The sequence below is a fragment of the Acartia tonsa genome, chromosome 7, assembly GCF_053477335.1.
Source record: "Acartia tonsa isolate MP-2025a chromosome 7, ASM5347733v1, whole genome shotgun sequence".
NCBI classification, from domain to species: domain Eukaryota; kingdom Metazoa; phylum Arthropoda; class Copepoda; order Calanoida; family Acartiidae; genus Acartia; species Acartia tonsa.
The window spans coordinates 40,980,479-41,006,167 of NC_137266.1; the positions used below are offsets into that span (position 1 = coordinate 40,980,479).

At 31.7% G+C, this 25,689-nt stretch overlaps 2 protein-coding genes across 2 annotated transcripts in view; both read right to left on the reverse strand.

Annotated features, from left to right (window-relative positions):
* LOC145323760 (uncharacterized) overlaps window positions 1-110 on the reverse strand; it is a 65,945-nt gene extending 65,835 nt beyond the window's left edge. The window contains exon 1 of the mRNA XM_080166268.1: window positions 46-110. Coding sequence (XP_080022394.1) covers window positions 46-99 — 54 coding nt within the window. The 5' untranslated portion in view covers window positions 100-110. The remainder of the gene's footprint in view (window positions 1-45) is intronic.
* Window positions 111-5,775: 5,665 nt separating this feature from the next.
* Window positions 5,776-25,689, reverse strand: part of LOC145323759 (uncharacterized) — a 35,815-nt gene continuing 15,901 nt past the window's right edge. The window contains exons 8-11 of the mRNA XM_080166267.1: window positions 9,437-9,504; window positions 8,936-8,986; window positions 7,653-7,787; window positions 5,776-6,917 (exon numbers count right to left, since the gene is read on the reverse strand). Of these exons, the coding sequence (XP_080022393.1) occupies window positions 6,912-6,917; window positions 7,653-7,787; window positions 8,936-8,986; window positions 9,437-9,504 (260 nt within the window). The 3' untranslated portion in view covers window positions 5,776-6,911. The remainder of the gene's footprint in view (window positions 6,918-7,652; window positions 7,788-8,935; window positions 8,987-9,436; window positions 9,505-25,689) is intronic.

Below are 25,689 nucleotides of genomic sequence, written 5' to 3' on the forward strand. Positions count from 1 at the left end.
GTCGAAATATGAGAAAAACCGCTGAAAAAACTATTGATTCCTTACCTTATTTAAAAGGACCAGTATGACTAGATAAAATCTCCAAGCCCGCTCCAACATTTTTTACTTCTAAAATTCATTTCAAATTTCAATAGAAATAATCTAGATAATCTAAATTGGATTATAGTGGAGAAACAACCCGGTAATATTATTGGTTAGAATTTGTACATATTTTTGTTACAAGAGTTTTTTCTTTATTTCATTTGTATTATGAATCAGCTATAAATAGTCGCATTACTTAGGATAGAGCTAGCTTTTAGGAAATTATATCCTTTAAAAATTTCGTCGCTGGGATTGAATAGAAAGAATCTTGTATAAAAAACATTCAAAAAGATGTTTGTCTGCTAGTTTGAGGAATTTTGGGGTCAGATTGACCATCTAGATATATTATTTCTATTCAAATTTCATAGAATTCTTTAAAAAGCAAAGATTTTTTAAAGATTCATTTTTCTGTCGATCCAGGTTTTAAGAAGTAGGAAGTGTGTTCAAGAAAAACAAGGATGACAACAGCCATAAAAGCAGACATGCGAAAATGAACAAATTTAGAGTTTCAAGGCGTTTAATATTTACAATTATTTAAAGTACTTCGGCTCAGTATTCAACAGATCTATAGTATAGATGTGTATACAGACAACTACCTCCCTTCCCTTTTCAAATGCCTTTTTCGTCTGCTTCTAAAATATTTTCTGCTACTTGGATGTGTTAATATAAGCGACACCATTGGTTGATTTTCAATGACCCAATAGAAAGGTTGCACAAGGTGGTTGCGATGGGGATATACAGTTATTTAACCCTTTCTCCCTCCAGTGTTTTACTCTAATCAGTATCCAAAGGGGCAAAAAAACTATATACTTAAATCATCCCAAGGCTTAAATCTATAAATAAAATATCCTAAATCTATCCAAGAAGCTTGCAAATGGGGACCTCAATCTGTTTAGTAGCTAAAATCTTAAGTTATATACATAAAATCCTTACTACTTTGTGTAATACGAAATTCCATTTGAAATCCATCCCAAAATAAACAAAATACAGGATGCTGATTGACGCTTGTTTTTTCGTACGACAGTCTAATTTGCTGTGCTTTGAATTTTTCGATGTTGTCGTCAGTTTCCGATAATAATTTCCAGTATGGCTTCGGAACCAATCAATATCCGCTGGATTAGAACTGGTTCTCAGCCATTCTGAAAAAAATCATTTATAGCATCGTATTTCAAACAATTTTAGATAAAAATAGTCTAAAACCTCTAATGATATATTTATATTTAAAAGACAGAATGAAAAATTCAGCGTAAATTTGTCTAAAATTGCTTAAATGAACCATTTTATCGCAATTATAGAGATACAATCTAAAAAATTAAGATTTCACTAAACTACTAAACTGATTGAATTCTCCATCATATCAAAGCTCTACATAGGTGACGGTATTGTTTTAATTGTAGATTTAATCCTTTGGATGGTTTTAGGGTATTTTTCTGTCCCCCATCTATCCCGTCAAATATAGATTCCCCTAAATGCCAGAGGCGCAGCCGCTAGTTTTAACATATAAGCATAATTGTCTTATACTCATCATTTAAGAAATATCTTATTTCGACAATTTTTCATATATTTTTTTTTCAAAATGACTACAAAAATTATCATATTCAAAAAGGCCTGGCGATCTACCAAATATTGAATAAAGAGTTGCTATGCTTATTAAAGGTTATTTCCAATTTTTACAGGAATCCTCAAGCAATGTATGATGAAATTGTCAGAACGATTCTTCCTGGATAACCTCTGGAGGTCTCAATTTGGATTGTACGGCCAAACGTCCTAATGTCAACCAACCCTTTCAGTGCACGACCTTTGTCTGAAAGTCCTTACTGTGTATGGCAATGAGTTGCGCCTGTTTTGGGCCAAAGCATTTCCCAAGCAACCACTCGTCAACGCGCGGATGCCCTACGTGTTATGCCACAGTCGCTGGTTTTTGACGATAGGCAAAATCAAATATTAATGCTATCCGTTACGAACGACGGAACAAACAAAAACACCCTAAATATGGACAAGCTTTGCGTTCAAAAAAATCACTTTGAAAATTCACTACAAAAATAATATTACATATTATATCTAAACGACCATTTGATCTGACAACATTTATACAACTAAGAAACAACATCTTATTTAGATAGATAGATTGATATCTTCAACATATTGATAGATAGATAACTGATGAAGATAGATAGATGGTCGTTGTAACCAGAGAAAAGCTGACGCACAAATTTGCGTAGGGATAGGGGAGAGGGGAGGGGGGAATAGTAAAGCTGACGCATATTTGCGTACATCATGGTCATGTCAGAGGTATACAGTGAGAGAGAGAGAGAGATAGAGGGAGAGAGAGAGGGAGGGAGAGAGAGGAGAGAGAGTGAGAGAAGGAGAAAAAAGTGACTTAGATACATAATTATTAATATGAAGATCAACGAGAGAAAGAGAAAAGAGTGAGAGAGACAGATAGATAGATAGATAAAGAGTGAGAGAGAGAGAGAGGGGGAGAGGGAAAAATATGCCCTATGATTATTAATATTAAGATGAAGAAAGAGTTAGGAAGGAGGAGAGAGAGAGAGAGAGAGAGAGAGACATAAAAAAATGAAAAACCAAAAGAGAAAGAGAGGGATAGAGAGAGAGAGACAGACAGACACACAGAATGAGAGAGAGATAGAAAGAAGAGAGAGAGAGAGAGAGAGACAGTGAGAGAGAGAAAGAGAGATTTAAAAGAGGGAGAGAGAACAGTTTGGGAAAAGTGTAAAAAATGGAAGGAAACCTTCCTAAGGGTAAAAAGTGTTATACATATAATGTTTCAACGCGCATATGATATCAATATACATTCATAAAGGATGACAACCTACATAAACCGAAGCTTTGAAACCGGAAGACAAACGAACGGTAACACTTGTAGAGAGTCAGAACTAAATAAGCAGAATATTAATGCATAAGTCTAAACAAAATTATAAGTAAATTTTGTGCAAAACAATTTTAATCTGTTTGTTTAAGGACAATTTAACATTATAAGGACTTGTTTATAGAGATGCTTTGCATATAAAATTGTGCCCTATTGTAATAGGAATCAGTGGATGAATAGGATAATTATATCATACAAAAAAGTAAAAAAATCAGCAATTTCTAAATAGACATACGGACTTTCTGTTAATGATTTTAGAGTTGCTACGCTTCCTAAATCGTACCTTATTGTTATAGGACTCATCATGCAAAGTTTGCACTCGTTAGGACAATTATAACCTGTTTAAATTAATGAATAGAGCTAACTACCTCGGACAGACGGGCCGATCCTAATAATAGAAAAACTTTTCTTTTAACAAGGATGACAACATACATAAAAACGTAGCTTAATTAATGCAGACAGACAAACAAACATTGACAAATGTATTCACAACGCCTTTATTATTGAACAATATCAGAATTACTTGAATGCAAGATGCTTATTACAGACATACTTACTTAAGACCTAGAAATCATTATGTAGGGGGACAAAGTGTCTCAAAAATCAGCCATGTGACGTCATAAAAATGAGGGATTATACATATCTTTATTAAGAGTTTTCTTTCCTAGTTCTCCTCTCATCTCCTTCATATTTATGACGTCACATGGCTGATTTTTGAGACACTTTGTCCCCCTACAATCATTATTCTTAAAATGGGTTAAATAGGATAATTACATCATTTTAAAATTGTGGTAAAAATCTAAAATGTAAAATGGTTTGAATGGCTATTTGTATGGATTTGCTACGCTTATAAAATTTTACCTAAATGTTACAGGAACCATCTAATAAGTTCGTACTTTATAGAACAATTAAAATGTTAAGATTATATACGAGCTTTAGATGATGTCATCCTTGTTTCTTTGATTCATACCTTAGCCAAGAACCAGTATTTCCATTCGGAGTTTTCAAACAAAGGTCGAGTAATCAAGTAGTTGGTTGTCTGCTCTGGGGCCTACCTACGTTGGGACCAATAATAGAGTAAAACACTTGAAGGTGAAGAGTTTAAAAAACTTTATGTCCCCACCCTGTGGACCCTGTGCAGACTTTCAATTGGTTCTTTGAATATCAGCCAATATCGTCGGGAATATTATCACAGCCAAGTCGCTACAAAAGAGCAGAAAGCAATTGCTAGCTTTAAAAAAGGCCTCCCAACACTGTTTCCCGGTAGTTGTCTGGTTTATACGTCTGTATTTATAAATTTATTGGACAACCTTCCAAAGGTGGGCAAGTAATGTCATCGAAATATTAATGAAGTTATGTTAGAAATTAAAGTTATATAGAGAATCCAGAGCATCATGGCTTTTAATGGGATGCGATAATCTCCCAAGTATATTAACCAACCCTTTCATTGCACCTCCTTTGTCTGAGAAGTCCTAACTGTACATTGTAATGAGTTGCGCCTGTTTATGGGTTAAGGCATTCCCCTTACTCATACTATACATAGCAGCAGTGTAAACCATTTTTAACGTCTTTAGTTATGGCGCGATATCGGGCCACCATTCGAACTTATCACCTCCCCGACGACTAGCGGATGCACTACGTGTTGAGCCATAGTCGCAGGTAGAAATCAAAGTTGAAAAGTACATACAGGCAACCGTAAATATTGAGATGATTTGCAAATAGGAATAAACTTAATACAAAAAAATGTTTATTTTGATGTCAATTCACAATAAAACATGAAATATAATACTTATATAATATATATAAGGGTTTTAGGGATTTCTTTTTTGGGAATGGGGAGGGGGAAGGGGAGGGGTAAAATTAAAGTATTACTTATTTTTAAAACAGCATATAAAGCTTAAAATTTAATACTTTTTATAAATACTTTAAAACTTACAATATTCATTTTTACAATATTCATTTAAAATTTAATCAAGATATAAAAATAAATAACTAATACATATATTTATTTAAAGTAAAAAATAAGATATTTTATTTTAAAAATTAAATTCTATTAGTAAATTGTATATTTTATTTGAAAAATACCAAAATTATTTTAAAACTAGTAGAAATATTAGGCGTTTTTGGCATTACATGGCAGTTTTTAAAAGATTGATTCAAAACTCTGTGAAATATTTTGACCGTTAAGTTAAGAGATATGTCAATTACTAACAGACAAACAAACAAAACAGAGTATAGAATAAATGCGCAAACAAAAAATAACTCTTCACCAAAAATTCAGTTTTATAGCTTGAATAGAAGCCAAGATAATCAAATTTCTTCTGAAAAAAACTAAATGTCTCTCAAAGCGCTACTGACAGACTGACAGATAAAACAATGTATAGACTGGATGCGAATAGGTGATAGAAATTTTCACCAAAAATTTTAGCGTTCTGCCATTAATGGTACTCGAGAAAACTTACGTTTCCCCTTAGGGGTTATATGGATACTTTTTTCAATTGACATGACTATTAGCCTGGCGGTCAAAATGTGCTATATAGTGTAAATTATGGATCTAAAGGGATAGGACAATGGCCGATAAATTGATGTACTGTCCCCAATGTTGATACACAAAATTACCCCTTCTGTAGATTAAGATTAGTGGTTGAAACAGCTAGACAATCAACTAAATGAATCAACCAATTAGAATTCAAGAAAAGTCTCCAAAGTTGTTGAGCCAACGAATAAGAAAACGTTATTATAAAACTTTGGGAACTAGTGTAATAAACAGCCCAATGTCCTATCCCTCCCTGAGTGTAAATGCCTTTCTTTTATAAATTTATATTATAATTATAAGTACATAAATGTATAATTAGAAATTTTTCACAACATTTATAAAATAAATTATATGAGATTTTGATAAAATCAGTCATAGGCAAAGATTTCAGAAAACAAATTATAGAAAGAACAGAAAAATTGTTTTTAAAATTATTAAAAAATACATTCTTAAATCATATTTAGTACAGAGGGTTGTAGGGGGGAGGGCCCGGGGGGTCACAAAATCCTACCATTAGATAATAAATTGGTTAAGAAAGTATTCCTCTACATTCACCCCATCAAGACTTTTTGGGTTTCCTTTCCCATTTCACCTTTCTTTTTATTTGTATTTTAATGACGTCACACATGACACTTTCCGTATCTCCGTTCTACAATTTATAATTTCTAAAATCTTTAAACTGTTTTAACAAAATTTGAGATCTTTTAATAATTATGTCTTTTTTTTTATAAAGGGTGTATAGTGATATAGGGTATTTAGAAAGGTTTGGCCGGATATCCGGCCTCTTTCAATATCAATATTGAAACTATCCAGGTAAACGATATCCTGCATTATAAATCAGCCGGATATCCGGTATCCGGCCCAACCCTTGTATTTAAGGGTATTATCAAAGTTTAAAATCTAACTTAAAAATATGATTTAAGAGATAGTTCGGGTATAGTCCATTTCGTGGCAAAACCTCTTAAGGGGCGATTCATCGTATTTGCAAATTAGCTTTTGAGATATTATTTTAGGTTAAGTTAGGTTACGTGATTGCATAACAGGATTAGACAATTGGCTCCGCAGGATTAGGCAACTGGCCCCGCAGCTAGAAATAGGATAAAAGCTACTTTGAAAATACGACGAAACGCCCCTTAAGAGGCGTTGCCACGAAAGGGACTATATCCGAAAGTTCCATTATGTTGATTTATTAAAAAATCAATATTTTACGATTTTTTAACAAATCAATTAACCAATGGAATCATCCCTTTTCAATTTAAATGCAATTCAGTTTTAATTGTGCATATACAATTCTTTATAATTAATAATATAAAAATTACTATTTAAATCTTAAACACTTAAACTTAATGATTTTTTTCTTCATATTTTTCTTCTTAAATGAGCACTGTTCTTTTTTTTGATGATTTATGCCTAAAAATAACAAGATAAGCTTTCATGAAAAGTGGTGCATTTTTAAATAAAATGAGATTATTGTTCTTTGTGTAGGGTATACAAACCCAAAAAAATGTCTAGAATAGTTATTTATCGCATGGCATTATAATCAGCTTTCCGTAAATATAAAAATGTGCAATTATAAGATTAAAATAAGTTTTTAGCCCCGAGATGCTGAAGGTATGGGCTAAAAAAAACTTTAAAGAATTTTATGATTACACATTTTTATATCTGTAGAAAAATCGATATAATACGATGCTATACACACTTTTTCAGTATGACTGAGAATCAGTTCTAATCCCCCGGATATTAAACGGTTTCGAAGCGATACTGGTAATTATTTACCAAAACATACAAGCTAAAAAGCTAGAAAATCCAGAGTAAAAAAGCCAAGATTGCAAATGCTCTTATCCAAAAAATGAAATAGATATTTTATATAATCACGCAACCTTTGCATAGGCCAAAGAGCACTATAACATGAATGTGACACACATCTAATATAAACTATTCAGAGACCACTGTTTTATAGGCCCCTAGGGTCATATAAAAAACGAAAAACCATTATTTAAATTAGTTAAAATTGGGTAAAGGCTTTTTGGCTTTATTTACAAAAGAAACAACTATCATTAATTAATGACAGACATTCGCGGAAAAAGGCTGTGCTAATCTTAAAAAGAATGATCCTTGTTTAACTAATCATAAATAAATACTTACAGGAAGGGTGGGGTAGAGATTGGGGTTGTTTTTCTCGGGGGGTGTTGTCTGTGGGGGCGCACTAGGCCCCCCTCCAGAGTGCGGGGGGTAATACTGGGGGTATTGGCCTAGATTGTAGCTGGTTCCCACTCCACTCTAAATAGTTAAAATATATTATTTTATGAATAAGAAAGAGATACAACCATAGGAAGAAAAAAAATGACCAAACCATCACATCCCTTTATTTTAGGAATATCCTTATAATAAAGTAACAGGATGTCATTTTGTCTTGTGTTTGTGGGTATGTTTGTACCGAATGATCTCGCTAACTGCTGAATCCATTGGGTTTTCCTTTACAGGTCTCATAGGTCCCGGGAAGGTTTATAACTATTTTGGGGGAGAGTACCACCACTCTCCCCAGAGAAATCACAAAATCGAGATAAAACATTTTTTACGTAGAAACTTGAAGGCAACACAGAAATAATTACATTATTTGAAATAAAAAAAAAACACATTAAAAATGCCACTAGAGTGCTCTATGGACGAAGTCGCTAGTAACAAATATCAAACGATTAGCAGTCTATAGGATATATTGAAATGAAAAACTTGTTGTCTATTCAACTTGCTGATATACCTCATTTATTGGTCAGTTTGTTCATCCAGTATGAAGGAAAGGTATAGGGTAAAGAGGGTGGTTGGGGGGTATCGTTATCTTTGCCAACTGAGAGTATTACTTTATCAGAGTGCATGAAAATCTGGTGCAACATCCAAGTAATAATATTTCGATTGTCGGCTGTCTATTTTTACTTTATTTACTCAAAATCTAGATTATAAATACTCTAACTAAAAATATTTATATTTTTCAAAATCAAAATACTTTTGCTTTGTCGTTTAATTTACCATTTACCTTAATAACATTATTAAAGAAATTCTTCATAAATCTAAAAATCAAATAATAATAAAATATCCAAAATTAAGGATTCTTATCGGGTGAGCATTATCCATGTTCATGTTCAATATCAATTTTTAGACTGTAAAAAGTTGAGAAATATTTTTTGAATCACCTAAACCCCTCTCTATTAAGAAAAAATACCGCTACTTACCCTATCCTGTTCATGGTATTGAGTTGTGCCTGTTTATGGGCCATGGCATACTCCAACTATTTATGCTGGCAATTGACATATCAGCGGTAGGAACCACTTTTAACGTCTTTAGGTATGACGCAGTGTCAGGCCGAGATTCGAACCTATCAACCCCCCGACGACGTTTGAGCCACGGTCGCAGGTTATACCAGGTATATTTACCTGTGAATCATTGATCAATGGCTGCACCTCCAATTCCCTTGTGTCATCAACCTAGTTAGATAGATAAATCAATAAAAAGATAGATGGACTGATAAATGGATAAATGAAAAGAGCGCTATCTAAACAAAGATTATTACATTTATTAGGGTTGGGCCGAATACTTATTTGGCCGGGTACCGAATAACGAATATCCGCCTGATTTATAATGCCGGATATCCGTCGTTGGCCGGATATTCGGCAAATTACAGGATATCCGTCCAGAAAACCGGGTATTGAAGTATAATTTAAAAGATTGTATTGTTGGATATCCAGCCGGAAAGTTTTAATATCCGGTATCCGACCGGATATTGAAAATGGCCGGATACCCGACCAAGCCGGATATCTGACACAACCCAAATATTTATACAAAATTTACTTAATGTGCATTTAAGTAAAATCTAGCTCATATCTGGATTAAACAAACAACAATTTGTTCGAAATTATTTTTTCTAATTACATTACCTGGGTAAAGTTTAGCTTGTGGGCATTCCAGTAGCCAACCAGGACAATCAACCAGACCATCAGATATCCTGAATATATAAATAAATAGAAAGATACATTGATAGATAGATTATTCCAGTAACCAACCAGGACAATCAACCAGACCATCAGATATCCTGAATATATAAATAAATAGATAGATACATTGGAAGATGAATAGATCGGTAGATAGATTTAAAGAAAGAAAGATAAATAGTTAGATAATTATATAGATACATGGAAATACATGTAAATAGGTAGATAATTTGATAAATAGATAGATGGATGAATAAATAGATGGATATATTGATGGATAGATAAATAGACAGATAAATATTCAGACAAATGGTAAAATAATAGCTTCATATATGGTTAGATAAATAGATAGATGTTTATAAAATGGATAGATAGATAGTTATTAGATAGATAGGTGGATGGAGTTGAGAGTTGAATAAATAGATTGATAAGTTAGTCTTCCAAAAGAAAATTTGGATCATGGAAAGAAAACGAAGGAGCGGGTTTAGTCGTATTTTCACATTAGCTTTTGATAAGTTATTATTTTCGGTTAGGATAGGTTAAGTAAATTTCAATGGATGCCCCACTGGATTAGAGCTACCCACAAGGGGTAGAAATATAAGAAAAGCTATTGTGAAAATACGACGAAATCAGCTATTTGGTTTTCTTTTCATGATCCGATCAAATGTAAATCAAACTGTGACTCTGTATATTTCTCTAACTAAAAAATTTAAGTATAATGTATAAATATGACAGACATAAATGTATGTTGTTATAGCATTTTACCTAATACATAAGAAAGACGACCTTCAAGAGTTAGGTCTTTAATTTATACTTTAATATTTAAGACTACCTCATCTTATGTGGAAGATAAATATATGAAGCTATATTGTGTTGTCTCTCCCCCCCCCCCCCCTCCATCATCTCCCCTACCTACCCAATAGATGGTCTGTGCATGGTTTAAGCGGTGCACAACACAACCAGGAGCGGAGTGTGCTGTATTACTTAACTACGTAGTGGCCAAGCTCTACAGAATCTGGGAGTTCCTTCTCAACCACTGTGAGGCGTACAGTGATCCACCGCAATGCCTTTGCCATTTCAGTTATTTTGCTTGTAATTGTAAATATTTTCAATAGTTTTCACCTTTCCTTAATAAATCATAATTAATTATACCCAAGGCCAAGGTACAAAAAATAAAGAATTTATATACACATATTCCTCGATATATCCTTTATTCCACTAGACCACACCCCCCCCCCCCCTCTTGAGAAAATGTAGCATTGTTTAACAACTTTCTTTAATCGGTACTACCCCCCCCTCCGTTTAAGGGTGGTCCCGAAAGGACTGCCCTTTCCAAAATTGAACTTAATATATGAGAATTGAGTCACTATGGTTAAGGGTTAGGTCCCACAAATGGCTGGATAGGTGCAGGTAGAATTAAGGAAAAGTTAAACAGCAATGTTACTATTTCTCTCCCTTTCCCAACTTTGGGTATTTTATTAATGAGACCTCTTTTGAACATTATTGTTCTAGGTAACCCGGTTGAAATAAGACCAGCATCCAAGAAAAGAATTTTAAACTTAAGCAAAACATTTGAAAGAAAAATGGGCTTAAAAAGGATTTTAAGGTTTTTTTGTGATGTACAGTTGGTTCCTAATGTCCGAGGGATCTGTTGTTACCCATTTTTAAATGTGTGTATACTTTTCTTTTGCAATAGTTAAATCATTAATGGCATTGGTTGCGCGGTGGAGAGAAGCAATTTCCACTTTTTTTCTTAAACACTTTTATTTAACCCCCCCCCCCCCCCAAATACAGTTTCGTGTTTCCTGTTTTACTATGGAATTTGCCAGGTTAATTTTTGCTCTAATACATTTAACTTTGATTGAACTGCCCTTTTAACCTTTTATTTTTTCATTTTCAGGGGGTGATAACACCTCTAAATTAATCCAGAAATTATTCAAATATAATCTATTTTTTATTAGACTACTGAATATTGTTTTTTTGTATGTATGTGTGAGTGAGTGTGATTAAAAATCGAGAGAAAAAATATTTAGTCTTATCATGACAAAGATATGTTCATTATTATTATTTTTATAAAACTTATGTTTTTCATAAAATCAAACAATTCTCTATTCTAAATGAATGTCTCTCTCTATTATTAGTATTTTCAGTAATTTTAGTCTTAATGTTACTATTACTATATTGAAGAGCAATATGTAGTTTTGTTCAATTAACATCTAATATGTTTCAATGCTTTTAGCCTTTGGACATAATTGTCCTAGATTTTACTTTAATTTACAAACAAAACCAAAGATCCTATCAAAAACTCTTTATTAGCATCATGAACTTGGCCCCTAAAATAATACATTCTTATTTTTCTACCATCTATAAAAATAATATGCTTGCTTAGCTAGATTCTATTTTTTAAGCATATTATATGTCCCTGCGATAATTTTTGTTTATATTTCCCAAGAACGTAATTCTACTTTTATTTAACTCTGCTTTCTTTACATTTATATTTAAATATTAAACCTCAGTCTCAATCAATTTTATTTTATATTTCTTTGCTTTATTTAGATCGATTTTAAATTTTTTATACAATATAATACTGTATAATACACGCTGCCGAAAGCGGAGTGTATATAAAACAAAATACCCATAACATTTGTACAATATCGTCATAGTTTATATTTTTTATATGTTATAAACATTTTGTAGTCTTAGTAGACAAATAAGTAAACAAAGATAATTTTTTTATTACGTGTGGCTACCTCTTAATTTTGGAAAATGTATTTATTTTCCGACCATAGATTTAATATCTAAAAAAAATACCAATAGACACTGTTTCATTCCCCTTTCATCTTTCCCTTCCCATAAGCATACCATTAAACCAGCCACTCCTATTTTCTTTCTAACCCCCCCCCCCCCCTAGAATCACTATACTTCTTGATTTTATACTAGAAATATTAATTTGTTTTTACATTTTTTTCTATTCATGACTTTTCATGTGTTCATATATATACTTTCATGGATTCACATTAAGTAGTTTCTATCGGTTTTATCTCCTTTTCCTTTTAAACCAAGATCTATTCCACAAGCTAAAAATAAAACCTATTGTTATTATTATTTTCATAAATGATATTTAAATATAACAATTTAAAAATGTGTGTTGTGTACTGATAAATAAAATAACCTAATTTGATGCTTTGTTTCAAAAATATAAAATGTTTTGTTCAAAATTTATACATAAAAGCCATTCCTCGTATTTGTCCTAAATTATGCTATGCATAAGCTTATTCTTGTTTACTGTTCTCTACATTCACATTTTATTTCAGCAGCGTATTCACTCCAAAAATACACATGTCTGTCTGTCAGTCTGTATGTAACATTATAACTCTCTTTTACATTAAACATTTCATTATCGTATTATTTTTCATCCTAAGAAGTCTTTAAATGTATTTAATATAAAGTAAAAGTTTTAATAAGATTAAAGAAACTTGCCCTTTTTAAATTTCAATGTAAAGTCTATCTTTTTGTTTGGTATCAATCTAAAATAGCTTAAGACGAATCATTTATTTTTGGCATTAAAAAAATGTTCTCTGTACATGGCGACAAAGAATATGGATTGTAAATATTGCATTGGTTCCAAAGTTTATTAAACCTTTTCTCATTATAATTTATAAACATACTAAAATCTTTAAGCTTTCATCAAATCTATTCTTTATTGTATTTAAGATATAATAGTAGATTTCTTTACACAAATATACATATTATGACTGTGAGTAGATTTATTTTTTCTTTTTAAACTTTAAACACATATATTTCTTTAAAAAAAAAAAGACACAGATGTGACTATTTGTTGAGTGTTTCCCACTCCCCAACAACAATAATAAGTAGACCCCCTTCTTTCCTCCCTCACATACTCCCCAGAATATTTTTTTGACTCTAGGGAAGCAGCCGCAAGCTTGTTTGAAAAATTCAAGTAATTTAATGTAAAAAAGTAACCAAAAATTTAAATGGCCTATAAATGGTTTTTTTTAAAAAAAAAAGGGTTAGATGACAAAGAATTAATAGGTTAAATCTTTTTAAACTGATAAGCTTTGACAGTCCATTAAAATTTCCAGGGAGAAAGGCATGCCTAAAATTAACTTTTTTTGTTTTTGAATTTGAATTTACACTGTTTTTTGTTTTCATTGTCGTAAATTTAGCTTTACTTTTAAAACAAACATTTACATTTTTAACACACATTGTCGAGTCACCCACCCTCCCTCCCTGTAACCCTAAAATTTCTTTTAAACTATTTTGAAAGCAGCGTAGCTTCTCATAAGTAAGTCTGGCGTTGTAAGTCCTTCGTTATTTCTTTATTAGAACAATTGACCTCTATGTTTCGAGTTTTTTAAACAAAAGATAAAACTTATATTCAAAGTATTTGCTTTCTTTATCATTTACATTTGTTTGTTTTTTTCCTTATTTACACTTTGAAACTTTTTTTTTTACAATATTAGACACATATTCTATCACATAAAGTAGTAAGCTTTTTTTTTGCCTGCCCCTAAAGATTTTTCGCTTTACCAATATTTTTCTCCCCCCTACAGTTAAACTTCTTATAGGTCCTGAGAAGGTTTTAAACTATTTTCTGTGTCTCTACCCTACCCCCCCCCCCCAAAATAAATATTTTATTTTATTCTTTTGAAACTAAAATTCGTATGGGATGAGATCGACTTTTCCCATCCTAATTAAGTGTCTCTAGAAACTTCTAGGGGCGTAACTGTTAGTATATTTACATTTATTTAATATAACACACCCCATTACTACGAATACTACCACTCTTGTTAAGCTCGCCTTGGTATAAAATGGTCATTTTTAAACCCTTTGTATAATATGGTCACTTTTAAACAAAATTCCATCTCGAGTTGGGCCCCTAAAACCTAAATCCACTAAATTGAGTTTTCTAAAAACCTTCCATTTTATTTCACCTAATTTCTTCAAATATTATTACACACAAAGGAGCCGTAACAGAACAAATTTTAAATTAAAATAACACCAAATACGTAAATCTTCCTACGCGTTAATTAAAGTTATAAGGATCAGTTTATTTTTTATTTTTCACAAATGCACCCTTCTTATCTCCATGTTCCCACCACCCCCCCCCTCTATAAATCTGTCAGGGTGGTATTCCCTGTAGGGCAATTTTTTTCCCTAGCACAGAGGTTGTGCCATGATTTTTAGAATTTCTGAACCCCCCCCCCCCCCCCCTTTCTATAAATCTGTCAGGGTGGTATTCCCTGTAGGGCTATTTTTTCCCTAGCACAGAGGTTGTGCCATGATTTTTAGAATTTCCGAACCCCCCCCCCCCCTTCTATAAATCTGTCAGGGTGGTATTCCCTGTAGGGCTATTTTTTCCCTAGCACAGAGGTTGTGCCATGATTTTTAGAATTTCCGAACCCCCCCCCCCCCTTCTATAAATCTGTCAGGGTGGTATTCCCTGTAGGGCTATTTTTTCCCTAGCACAGAGGTTGTGCCATGATTTTTAGAATTTCCGAACCCCCCCCCCCCCCCCTTTCTATAAATCTGTCAGGGTGGTATTCCCTGTAGGGCAATTTTTTCCCTAGCACAGAGGTTGTGCCAAGATTTTCAGAATTTCCGAACCCCCCCCCCCCTTTCTATAAATCTGTCAGGGTGGTATTCCCTGTAGGGCAATTTTTTCCCTAGCACAGAGGTTGTGCCAAGATTTTCAGAATTTCCGTCCCCCCCCCCCCTTTTAGTTTTTTTAAATTGTCTGGAATTGAGCAGGGTGGTATTCCCTGTGGGGCTCCTTTTCCCCAGCACAGAGGTTGTGCCAAGATTTTCAGAATTTCCGTCCTTCCCCCCCTTAGTTTTTTCAAATTTTCTTGAATCTGATTGATCTGCTTTTTGGTGTACTGATTCCTGTGAAAACAAAGTACAATATTTAAAGCGAAGCAACTATATTATCAAGTCCTTAAATGAGTATGTCTGTCCGTTTGTCGTACTGTTTCAGAGCTTTGATTTTATGGATGTTGTCATCATTGTTTTGTAAAAGATACTCGAAACACCAACTATATGATAATCAAATAACAAAATGTTACAAAACAAACTAAAATTGACCTTCTTGTGAGAGTTTTAACCTTTTGACATCCTTGTCAGTTCTTTGCCTTTTTCATTTCACCTCATAAAACTTTGTTCTATATAAAGTCGACCAAGCACTATTATTTAAAACATGTTCAAAAGTTTTTGAAAATATTTAGTAAACTTTTATTAATAGAATAAATATCCTATATCCCATTCAGAATTGAACGAAAAATACCCCTAGTACTGTATGTTTATCCAAATCACCGATGAACACTACCACTTGTAGAATAGCTATGCAATACGTTTTAGTTCTTTTACAAAACGGCCAATGTTTTCTATTTCTACACCCCACAATATCCCACCCCCCCCCCACCACCTCCTGTTTTCATCTCTAAGAAAATTTAGTATTGGGCCACTTTCTAAATTCTACAATTTGACACCCACCATTTAATTCTATAGAAGCGAAGCTACCCTATAATGTACATATAAACAATAAATTCTCCATTTTTCATTATCTCTAAAATGATATTATCCATGACAAGCTTTGGTTAATTAAACATTTACTGAACATATTATGATTTTTTTTTTGTTTTGTGGCAAAGCTACTATAAAATCACAACTACCCGTTTGTTTACCCTTGCTAGCTTTGATGTTAAAAACCTTGTTTGTTTAATTAGTTCAACATCCAACAAAATATCACAAATAAGGATTTCAAATTTTACATGTCGTTTCTTTTATTTCTAATTTTTTTTAGGGGAAGATTAAACCTACTTCTTCATTTAATTTTTTTTTGTGTTTTAAAGGAATTTGACATCATTTCTTCGTTTGGTTTTTTTTGTGTTTTAAAGGAATTTGACATTATCATATCTTTTGTAACAAAGATACTCTGTAACTCACCTTTTCTTATGCAATGTTCTTAACTACAAATGAAAATACTAAGTGAAGACATAAACCTTATACTAAAAAGTTTTGTAATTTACTTTGAAATTTTCATACTCTCTCTTTCTTTTTTTTCATGATATGACAACTGTATATCTGTATTATAACTCAATTTGTCCGTTAGTCCATTCCAAGGTTTTATATGCTTTCTTATATGCGGACATTAAAAGCCTTGGTTATTTACCCAAAAAAATCTTCAGCACAAATCATTTTCTGTTTGTTGTTGCTGCGCTATTCTAAAAAAACTATGTATTCTTCTCAAGTTAAAGCGCTTATTTTTACTTTAAACTCTATCTATCTATTCTCAATTTAAACTATAATAAATTTCTGAATCTAAAAAGTTGAGTTGTATACTGATAATTACTGAAAAAAAGAAATACCACTTTTCTTCAAGAATGCTTTTTCCATCTGAAATCTTAAAGTTCAATAGATTTGATAATTAATAATACAATTCATTACTTGATAATTTTGTGTTATGGCTATGGCATTAGTCAAATTAAAAAATACTTCAATAAATTATAAATATTCAATAGAAATAATCGTTTATACAAGGTTATTAACAACCTCTCCCCTCCATCCCTCTAGTACTTCTGGCTGTTTGGAACATTTCAACTTGTAAAGCTACTAAAAAGTAATGCCACTAGTTTTGTCCAGGTTGACAAAATACTTTTATATTTTTGAAAAGCCATTTGATCCAGAAAATTGTATCATTACAACTCTTATTACTTTCCTTGTAAAATTTGTATGTTTATCTAGAATGCCCCCAAAATAAACTTATATTTAAATTATTAAATACTAATAGCATGACAGAAATATGTTATTCGTTAATAGTTTCATGGTCAAATGTAAAAATAGTTTTCCTTAATTCTTAAACAATTAAAAGCTGATTTTGGCTAATTAAAAACAACACTAAAGTCTTATTCTTGTTTAACCTGTAATTTTGGACAGAGAATGATTAAATAATTCCCCCATCATAAATTTATTTGAAATTTTACTTTGGCAGCAAGTTAATATTTGAGTCAAGATACGAATACACATTATTTTAAGCACAAGTGTGTTTTATTCCTCAAAATTATTTCTCTTTTAAATATTATATAACTTTTATGCTCGTTATATTTAAGTTTTATTGCATGTAAGATATGTATAACCTTTTAAATACGTAATGTTGTTTATATAAATATTTTGTGTATTTCCATTACATATTTTGCGTTATTACCGTTTTCGGTTTGTTCTACTGCAACAAAATCCTATTTTACCTCAGCATATTTTTTTTGTGAAGGGGTGAATGGGCCACTAGGCCGGAATAACTCTTTATGAATAACAATATGCGTGTTTCAAATTTTCAAAAAAATTTAGTACTTAACAAAATATTTATTCCATATAATCAGAAACATTCCTCACATGAATTCACTTTTTGTTCAGAATAGAGTAATGCATGTTGAATTTTATTATAACACCTTCAACCTGTTGACCTGACCGGTTGGCAGTTCATAAAAATCAACCGCATGCCTTTCAAATAGTTATATCTAACCTCCTTCATTAGATTCTATATTTATAAGATATAAAACAAATATATACAAATCGCAGTGCATGGTTATTAAAGATAAATATTTAGTTTATTTAATTGCATTAAGGTTGGACTGAGAGCAAATAGTTCAATCCTGACTTAACATGTAAAAGTTTTGAGTGAATGATCTATGTATGTGATGATATGTACGCCTGTTTGTGTTAGTGTGTGTGCGTGCATGCGAGTACATATTTATATGTATTTTATGTATTTTTAATCTATAAAAATACTCGATGTACTGATGTTTTAATAATAAGAAACCTTTATGTTTAATTATGTGTACTATAAAGATTGTCTGTATGTATGTAATGCATGTACTATATGAATATTGTAAACATAGCGGTTGTTGGTGAAATAAAAATTTAAACTCAATTACAGCTTATAGATGTTTGTAATTTCAAGATTATATCTAAATCATCCTATTTTCATAACAAAGCTTAAATGGTTTACCCCTTGCACTTTTAAATAAAAAAATATTCTTTTAATCCTAAACTTTTGGTTCTAAAGAAAATTAAACAAAAAACAGTTTTGATTCCCTTTTAACCTGTAAATTATGCATGAATGTTAACTTTTGAATGTTTAAACGTAGTTAATTTGTAAAGTAATAAAATTTAATTATTTTCCTTATGAAAATTTGTTCAAATAGTAATTCATCGCTATGATTAAAAAGCAATTATTCTACTACAAACTTCTCTATAGTTTGTCAGTCCACTGTATGTCAGTCTGTCTTGATAGCTCGAATTATCCATTTAGTAGTTTGAAATTGCCATTGAATCATTACAAGTCGATTTTTAACAGATAGATACTGTAAAAAGTAACAACCCTTTAGCTATTAAATGAAGTCAGCTCGTTAATTATAACAATTGATTTTTTTATCTATTTGATACCCCTTTACTTGATTGAATATTAATTAAATAACTTAATTCCAAGAACAATTAATCCAATATTCTTAACATATATACTATAAAGTCTAAAATCTCTTTAAGTCCACATTAAATGTCCTGTTTTGTGACAAATTTCGCCTCAAATACAGTCAAATTATTGCTATAAATTTTTGATAAAACACTTTTCTATTTTAAAAAAGGCTGTCGCCCTTTGATTTTAATTTTGATCTGTCAAATTAAATGTTTTTTTATTATTTCAAATATTTCTGTGTTGCGTACAAGCCTCTACAAAAATCGAGAATACTTTTAAAAAATAACAGCCAAACAAACAGACAAACATCCTGTTACTTTATTTTAAGAACTGTAAAATCTTTTGTTTACGTTTATGAGTATACATTTAATCTATTGAATGTACATAACATTTATGCTCCGTAAATTTAAACTTTTATGTCTAGAGATAAGTAAGTAGTCTTAAATCTTCTAATTCTAAGCCAAGAGGTTTCGTGATTTTTTTATACAAAAATTTACTATACAAGTTCTATTCAAAACACATTTTGGGTTCTTGTTGGTTTTTGGGCCCGAAAACCATTCAAACCTAAATTGTGCCTGAAGATTTATTCCTTGTTATGCAAAAAACGCCATAGTTTTATGCATCATAGATTAGACCTAATTGGATTAGCATCACACTATCGATACTAACCATACATTTATTCGAAAGAGTAAAAATTTCCAATATGGCTTTGAAACCGATTGATATCCGCTGGATTTAAACTGGTCCTGAGCAATACTGAAAAATGTATCGTTTTATATACAGTTACTGCGCAAAGCTGTTTGTAATGCGATACGATAAATACCAAACTATTCTTCAATGAAGACCTTTAAAAACCTTGATTATCTCAATGTATTCAAAGATTACAATTCTACTTGTGAAACTTTTAGGCTAGAAAACTCAAAAATATGTTTTGTTTTATTTATTTTGTTTGACCTCTAGTTTTATTTTTTAAATTGCTTTAAGTTCTAAACAAAACCTAATATTTATCCCTTTATTCATGAATTCAAAAAACCTTTAGACATTAATTCAATTGTTTTTTTTCTATAATTTTTGAAGGGGTGGCTAAGGACAAATTTTATAAAATACTTGACTGATTTTAATACATTTGTATTTGATATTTTTAACAATTAAGTTTTTTTTACTATTCTCCTCTATAGTTAGAGTCAGTACGTCCATCCGTGACGTCTGTTCTTTTCGTTAATTTATACATGTTAGAATTACCCTACTTATCCAATTTCTGTAATCATGATTTCTAGAACAAAAAGGTACAATATTATAAGCGAGGCATCTCTATAATCAAATCCAAAAAATAAAAGGAAGTCCTTTTACTACATCCAGTGTCTAAGCAAATTGCAACATATGTACAGTTTTATTTGGACTTACAAATTAATTTTCTGCGTATTGAATTCTGTCACTCTACTAGTTGAAGTTCATTTGTCATTTCTTCTGATTTTTGAGCTTTACTCTTATGGATGCTGTCAACCTTGTTCAATCTAGAAACAATTCAAAGTAGTACTAAGGACCTCGAATTTCGTTTATTACATTAAAAAACAACCACTTGCTTATGTGTCTATAAGTATAATTAATTGCTTTCTGTTTTACAAACATTTAGATAACAACAATTAGGCTTGTCAAAAAAAAAAATCTTTCTTATTTTAAAGTAAACTTAATTTCCTTTGTTTTAATAGATTTAAACATATTTTGTAACTTATTCTCTTCCAACTAGGATTTAATTAGTTAGGAAAGAGAAACCAATGACACTTTCTTCATCAATTTAGATGCGCAATATCTCTATAAAGATATATTCCCTTATGTATAGCATATATGTATTCTAAAACAATGTTTATGCATATATTGATCTATCTTTCATAATAGTTTGTTTCAACAAAAACGTTTGTATCTAAACACTTTTGGTTGCATATGAGCTTGGTTATTAGACGTGTAGCATTTCTACAGATATACTCTTCTTACACTATTGATTGTGCAATCAAAGGCTGAATGTCTGTAGTATGTTTTAACACACAGTTATTTAAATTAACATGAAATTATAGTAAATTGACATACTTTACTATTTTACAAGAAGAACACTCAAGATAAACTTGTAACAAAGTTAAATAAAGGAAAAGATATGATTATTTTATGACCTTATTCTTTAAGAAAATAAACAAGTTTATTGTAGTAATTACACCCCTTTGAATTAACCCTTGGTTTAAATATTTAACGTATGTTTAGGATTGTGTGTGTATCAGTGTGTGTGTTTGAATGTTTTTTTCTTTCAATTATCAGTGTTTTTCCCATATTGAAAAGCTTTTGCTTTTGTGTCAATGTTTTGTCATGACTGTTTACTTAAAAACTATATTAGTAGTCATATTCATTTTTTAAACTCTTTAAATATCTTATATAAGAGGTTCAGTTCAATTAAAAGGAAGAATATCTTATTAATCAGCAAATTATAAAAATTCTGATTGCAATATATTTTTTACCAATTGAATGTATTTATGGAGCAGGAGTTAATCTACTAACTGGCAAAAAGTTCTAAATTGAAAGCTGTTTTGATATACATGTTTTAATCAAATTGGTTATGATTTAGGCACTGTGCTTCCTATTAGCTTTCCATTTATGTTGGCTTATCAATCGTTTTATCAAAGTTTTTCTATTATCATTACATTTTATTAAAGTTAACAGTAAATTTCGATTTTGAAACCAACACTAGTAAAACAATGATTCTAGTTGTCAATTTAGAGTTTTAAGAAAGAACCCCTGAATTGAAAGGCTTCAAACAATTGGAAACACGCTCTAGGAAAATACTGCCATTTTTTATCCTCCCAACAATTTCCCATCAAAGCCCTCCCAGAGACCAAATCTTTTATCTAGTAAAGTTTCCCAGAGTGACATAATTGACATACTTGAATACTGCTCTCCAGTCATATATTTAAAACAATTTAGTTTTACAGGTTGATACAGATATGGGTGGTATTCCCATTGAAGGTGGTATTCCTTCAGTATTCTTGGATCAGTCCCGATCCTACAGGCAGATATTAGATTTGGGTGGTATTCCCAACCGAAGGTGGTAGCCCTTCAACTATTTGGATATCTAATTTTCTGTCCTGCCCTGTGTTTCCCTCCAACCTGATGTGGGTGGTATTCCCATTGAAGGTGGTATTCCTTCAGTATTCTTGGATCAGTCCCGATCCTACAGGCAGATATTAGATTTGGGTGGTATTCCCAACCGAAGGTGGTAGCCCTTCAACTATTTGGATATCTAATTTTCTGTCCTGCCCTGTGTTTCCCTCCAACCTGATGTGGGTGGTATTCCCATTAAAGGTGGTATTCCTTCAATATTCTTGTATCAGTCCTGATCCTACAGGCAGATTTTAGATTTGGGTGGTATTCCCAACGGAAGGTGGTAGTCCTTCAACTATTTGGATTTCTAATTATCTGTCCTGCCCTGTTCCCCCTCCAACCTGGAAGGTCCCAAATGGTGTCAGCATTTGGGGATCCATTTCCTTATCACATGGTTTGGAGTATTCCTTACTGCCCTGTTCCCCCTCCAACCTGGAAGGTCCCAAATGGTGTCAGCATTTGGGGAATCCATTCCCTTATCACATGGTTTGGAGTATTTCCTAAATATTCTCATTTCAATCCTGCTCTTTCCTCCTCCATCCTAAAAGATCTCTGGTGATACCAATAAATTAGGATTATCCCCTTATCATATGTTTTTGAATGTGTTAATGTCAAGGACACTAAAGTCATACTTTTGTTGAGACATTTGTAACATTAACTCAAATGGCAGGAAGGTTAGCTCTTGACATGAATCACTGGAATATGTCAACAGTAAACCACAAAAAAAAACAAGAAAAATTGTTTTCCTAGAAAATATAATATATAGCAATGTAACATATTATAATTTTATTTTGCACAAAACTTATCTTAATTTTTTTTCATCTTGAGATACTACTGAGATAAGTTATGTGTGATGTAATCTCTAATTTCTACCTTTTTTTCTTTTTAAAGAAGGGGTGGAATTGATACTTTGTATCCTATTTTCTTCAACTTCTGTAATTCCATAGGGTCATTTTGATACCTAAACATTAACTACCATTCTTTATATCATAAATAACTTCTTTCCTATTTTCTGCAGCAATTTGGATCCTAAAGTTCCCCTTTTCCCTTTTGTCAGCAAAGATCAATTAGTCATGCACTAATATGGTTTCAGGAATGTAAGAATATTTAACACATTGGTCCTATATATGTCATGCATATATAAGTCTGAACAGTAATCTGTCCACAAAACTGTACCTGTATCCATCAATCTGTCCTGTTATTTTGACACAGTTACCCAAATGATTCTGCTAGAAGACATAAATATCTGCAGCCAGAAATTGCATGATGATTCTATTTAAAACTATGTGGTAGACAAACATATTTAATCTTCAGAAACTCCACCTCCAGATACAGAAAGATCAAGTGCTCCCCAGATAACATCTATAGCTCGAATTATTCAACTAACACTTGTTGAAGTGCTTTTACCACCAGGTAAAACAATTTTGGTTTAGTTTAGCTAATGATGGAAATACCTTATGCTTTAGACCAAAAACACACCAGTCATCAAGATAAAACATGTATACTGTCACATACTTAATTCTTGGTCATAAGAAAAAAAACCTGCTAATTTCACCTGCCAAATTCCCTGCCACTCTAATCACCACCTATTCTGATAATGTCAAAGAAGAACTTAATGGAGAAATTAGTGAGAAGAAAAATATTTCAACTGTCAAATGTTATTGGATAAAACTGCTTATGGTTTATAACCCTTCAATTTGTACAACAACCTCAAGGCCATGATCCTGTCCAGAACTTACATCCTAAACAACTTGATAGAAATACCTGTGGAAAGGACATAAATCATAATGTATTGGAAAATAATGTGTAGTCTTTGATATCTAATAATCATTGACTTCACCGGCTAAGGCGCTTTATAACTTCCTGCAGTCTAGCTAGACTGGTACCAGCTTTCCAACCTGATGCATATAAGCCTGTGCTAGACTTGACACATAAATATCATTTATAAAGCTGATCAATCATTGTTTGACTATGCATGTCAAATTTGGATGTGTGAACTCAGGAACATATCCTGGGGTGAAATTCAGATTGTCTAGAACACCACATTCCGAATGATCACAGACTAGCACATCAACTCTGTTTGCAAAGACATAAACAATAACGGTTGCAGAACAGAATTGCTAGATCCAACACCTGAAAGTCAAAAGAATACACTTAAACCATCAAACATGAACAAATTTAAACAAATTTCCTACCTGGATATGTTCAAATAACCAATCATAACAGCAATTTTGAACAAAATTACCAACCCAAGACCTCTGAAATCACTAAAATAGAGTAAAAACTTCAAAGGACAACTAGAACCACATACATAAATGTCAACTTCTGAAAAATCTCACACTACAGAACGTCGGATCACCTGTAGATTCCTATACCTGACTGATGATATTAATGAATTGGAAGGATATGAGCCACAAGAAGAAGATATTGAATCATGTCCATGTCAACACCCCTTTACACATTTTAAGAAATGTTCAACAGTTGAACTGACCCTGACTTTCAAAATACAATAGTAAGTTATGTGATAAGGTTAAAGCTTTACTTATGGATCCTTAGCTGACTAAGAAATGAATTTTTATCAGTTTGTAAAATTCCTTTAATCTATAATGAAATCATTTACACAATATTATTCTTAACCCAATATGTTTGAAGTTTGGTCATTAAGTTTATCTGTGTGTGTAGCAGAAACACTAGCCCTCATCTGAGAAGAATGTATATGTACTGAAACTCTACAGGTGGAATCAATGAGCTTCCACCCTTAACTCTTAACAAGATTATGGAGCATCTCTAATGAAGAGATGATGAAGGGTTTCTTTCCATGCCTTACTGAAAGGTTTCAAATTCTAATTTGAATTAAAATGGGATACCTGCCATAAAGAATGGTTGGTAATAATATATTTCCTCTCAAGAAAGAAAGATGTCAACAACTACAAACTGTTTCAAATTGTTTCAAAATTAAAAGCTGTCAGCCTACATTATTGCATAAACTTTCTGGATTTTTATAAAAAAAAACTAACCCTGTCAAATCCATTAACAGTTTTGTTATTTCCATTCAAAATTTTTGAATAACATACTCCTCATGTTTCTTTAATTTTTGGGGAAAGGATTCCCTGCTTAAAATTTTAATTTTGTTTTATAAAAAGTTTCCTAAGTACTACAGTACACAGTTCAACTAACAATTTTTTATTTAATGCATTTATCTTTTATGAAAATTTATTTTCTCCCTTAAATTTCACTTCAAAGTTTAATTAAGTAACTAAATCTTTACCTTGTGATATATATACCTGTACTTAATACAGCTGCCAAAATTGGATTTATACAAAAAACAAAAACATCAATTTTTAGTATATATATAAGTGTAAGTCACTGACCAAATGACTAATTGACGCAAACTAATACTTATTTACTCTTTAATATGACAACTACTAACAACCTAGAATATGACAACTTTAACTACAAACCTGACAGCCTATCCAGACTTATTATATTACAAATTCATTCCCTGTAGCCCCACACAAGTAGTTAGAACATAATTAACTAAAGTGACTTATTTCCATTAAACTCA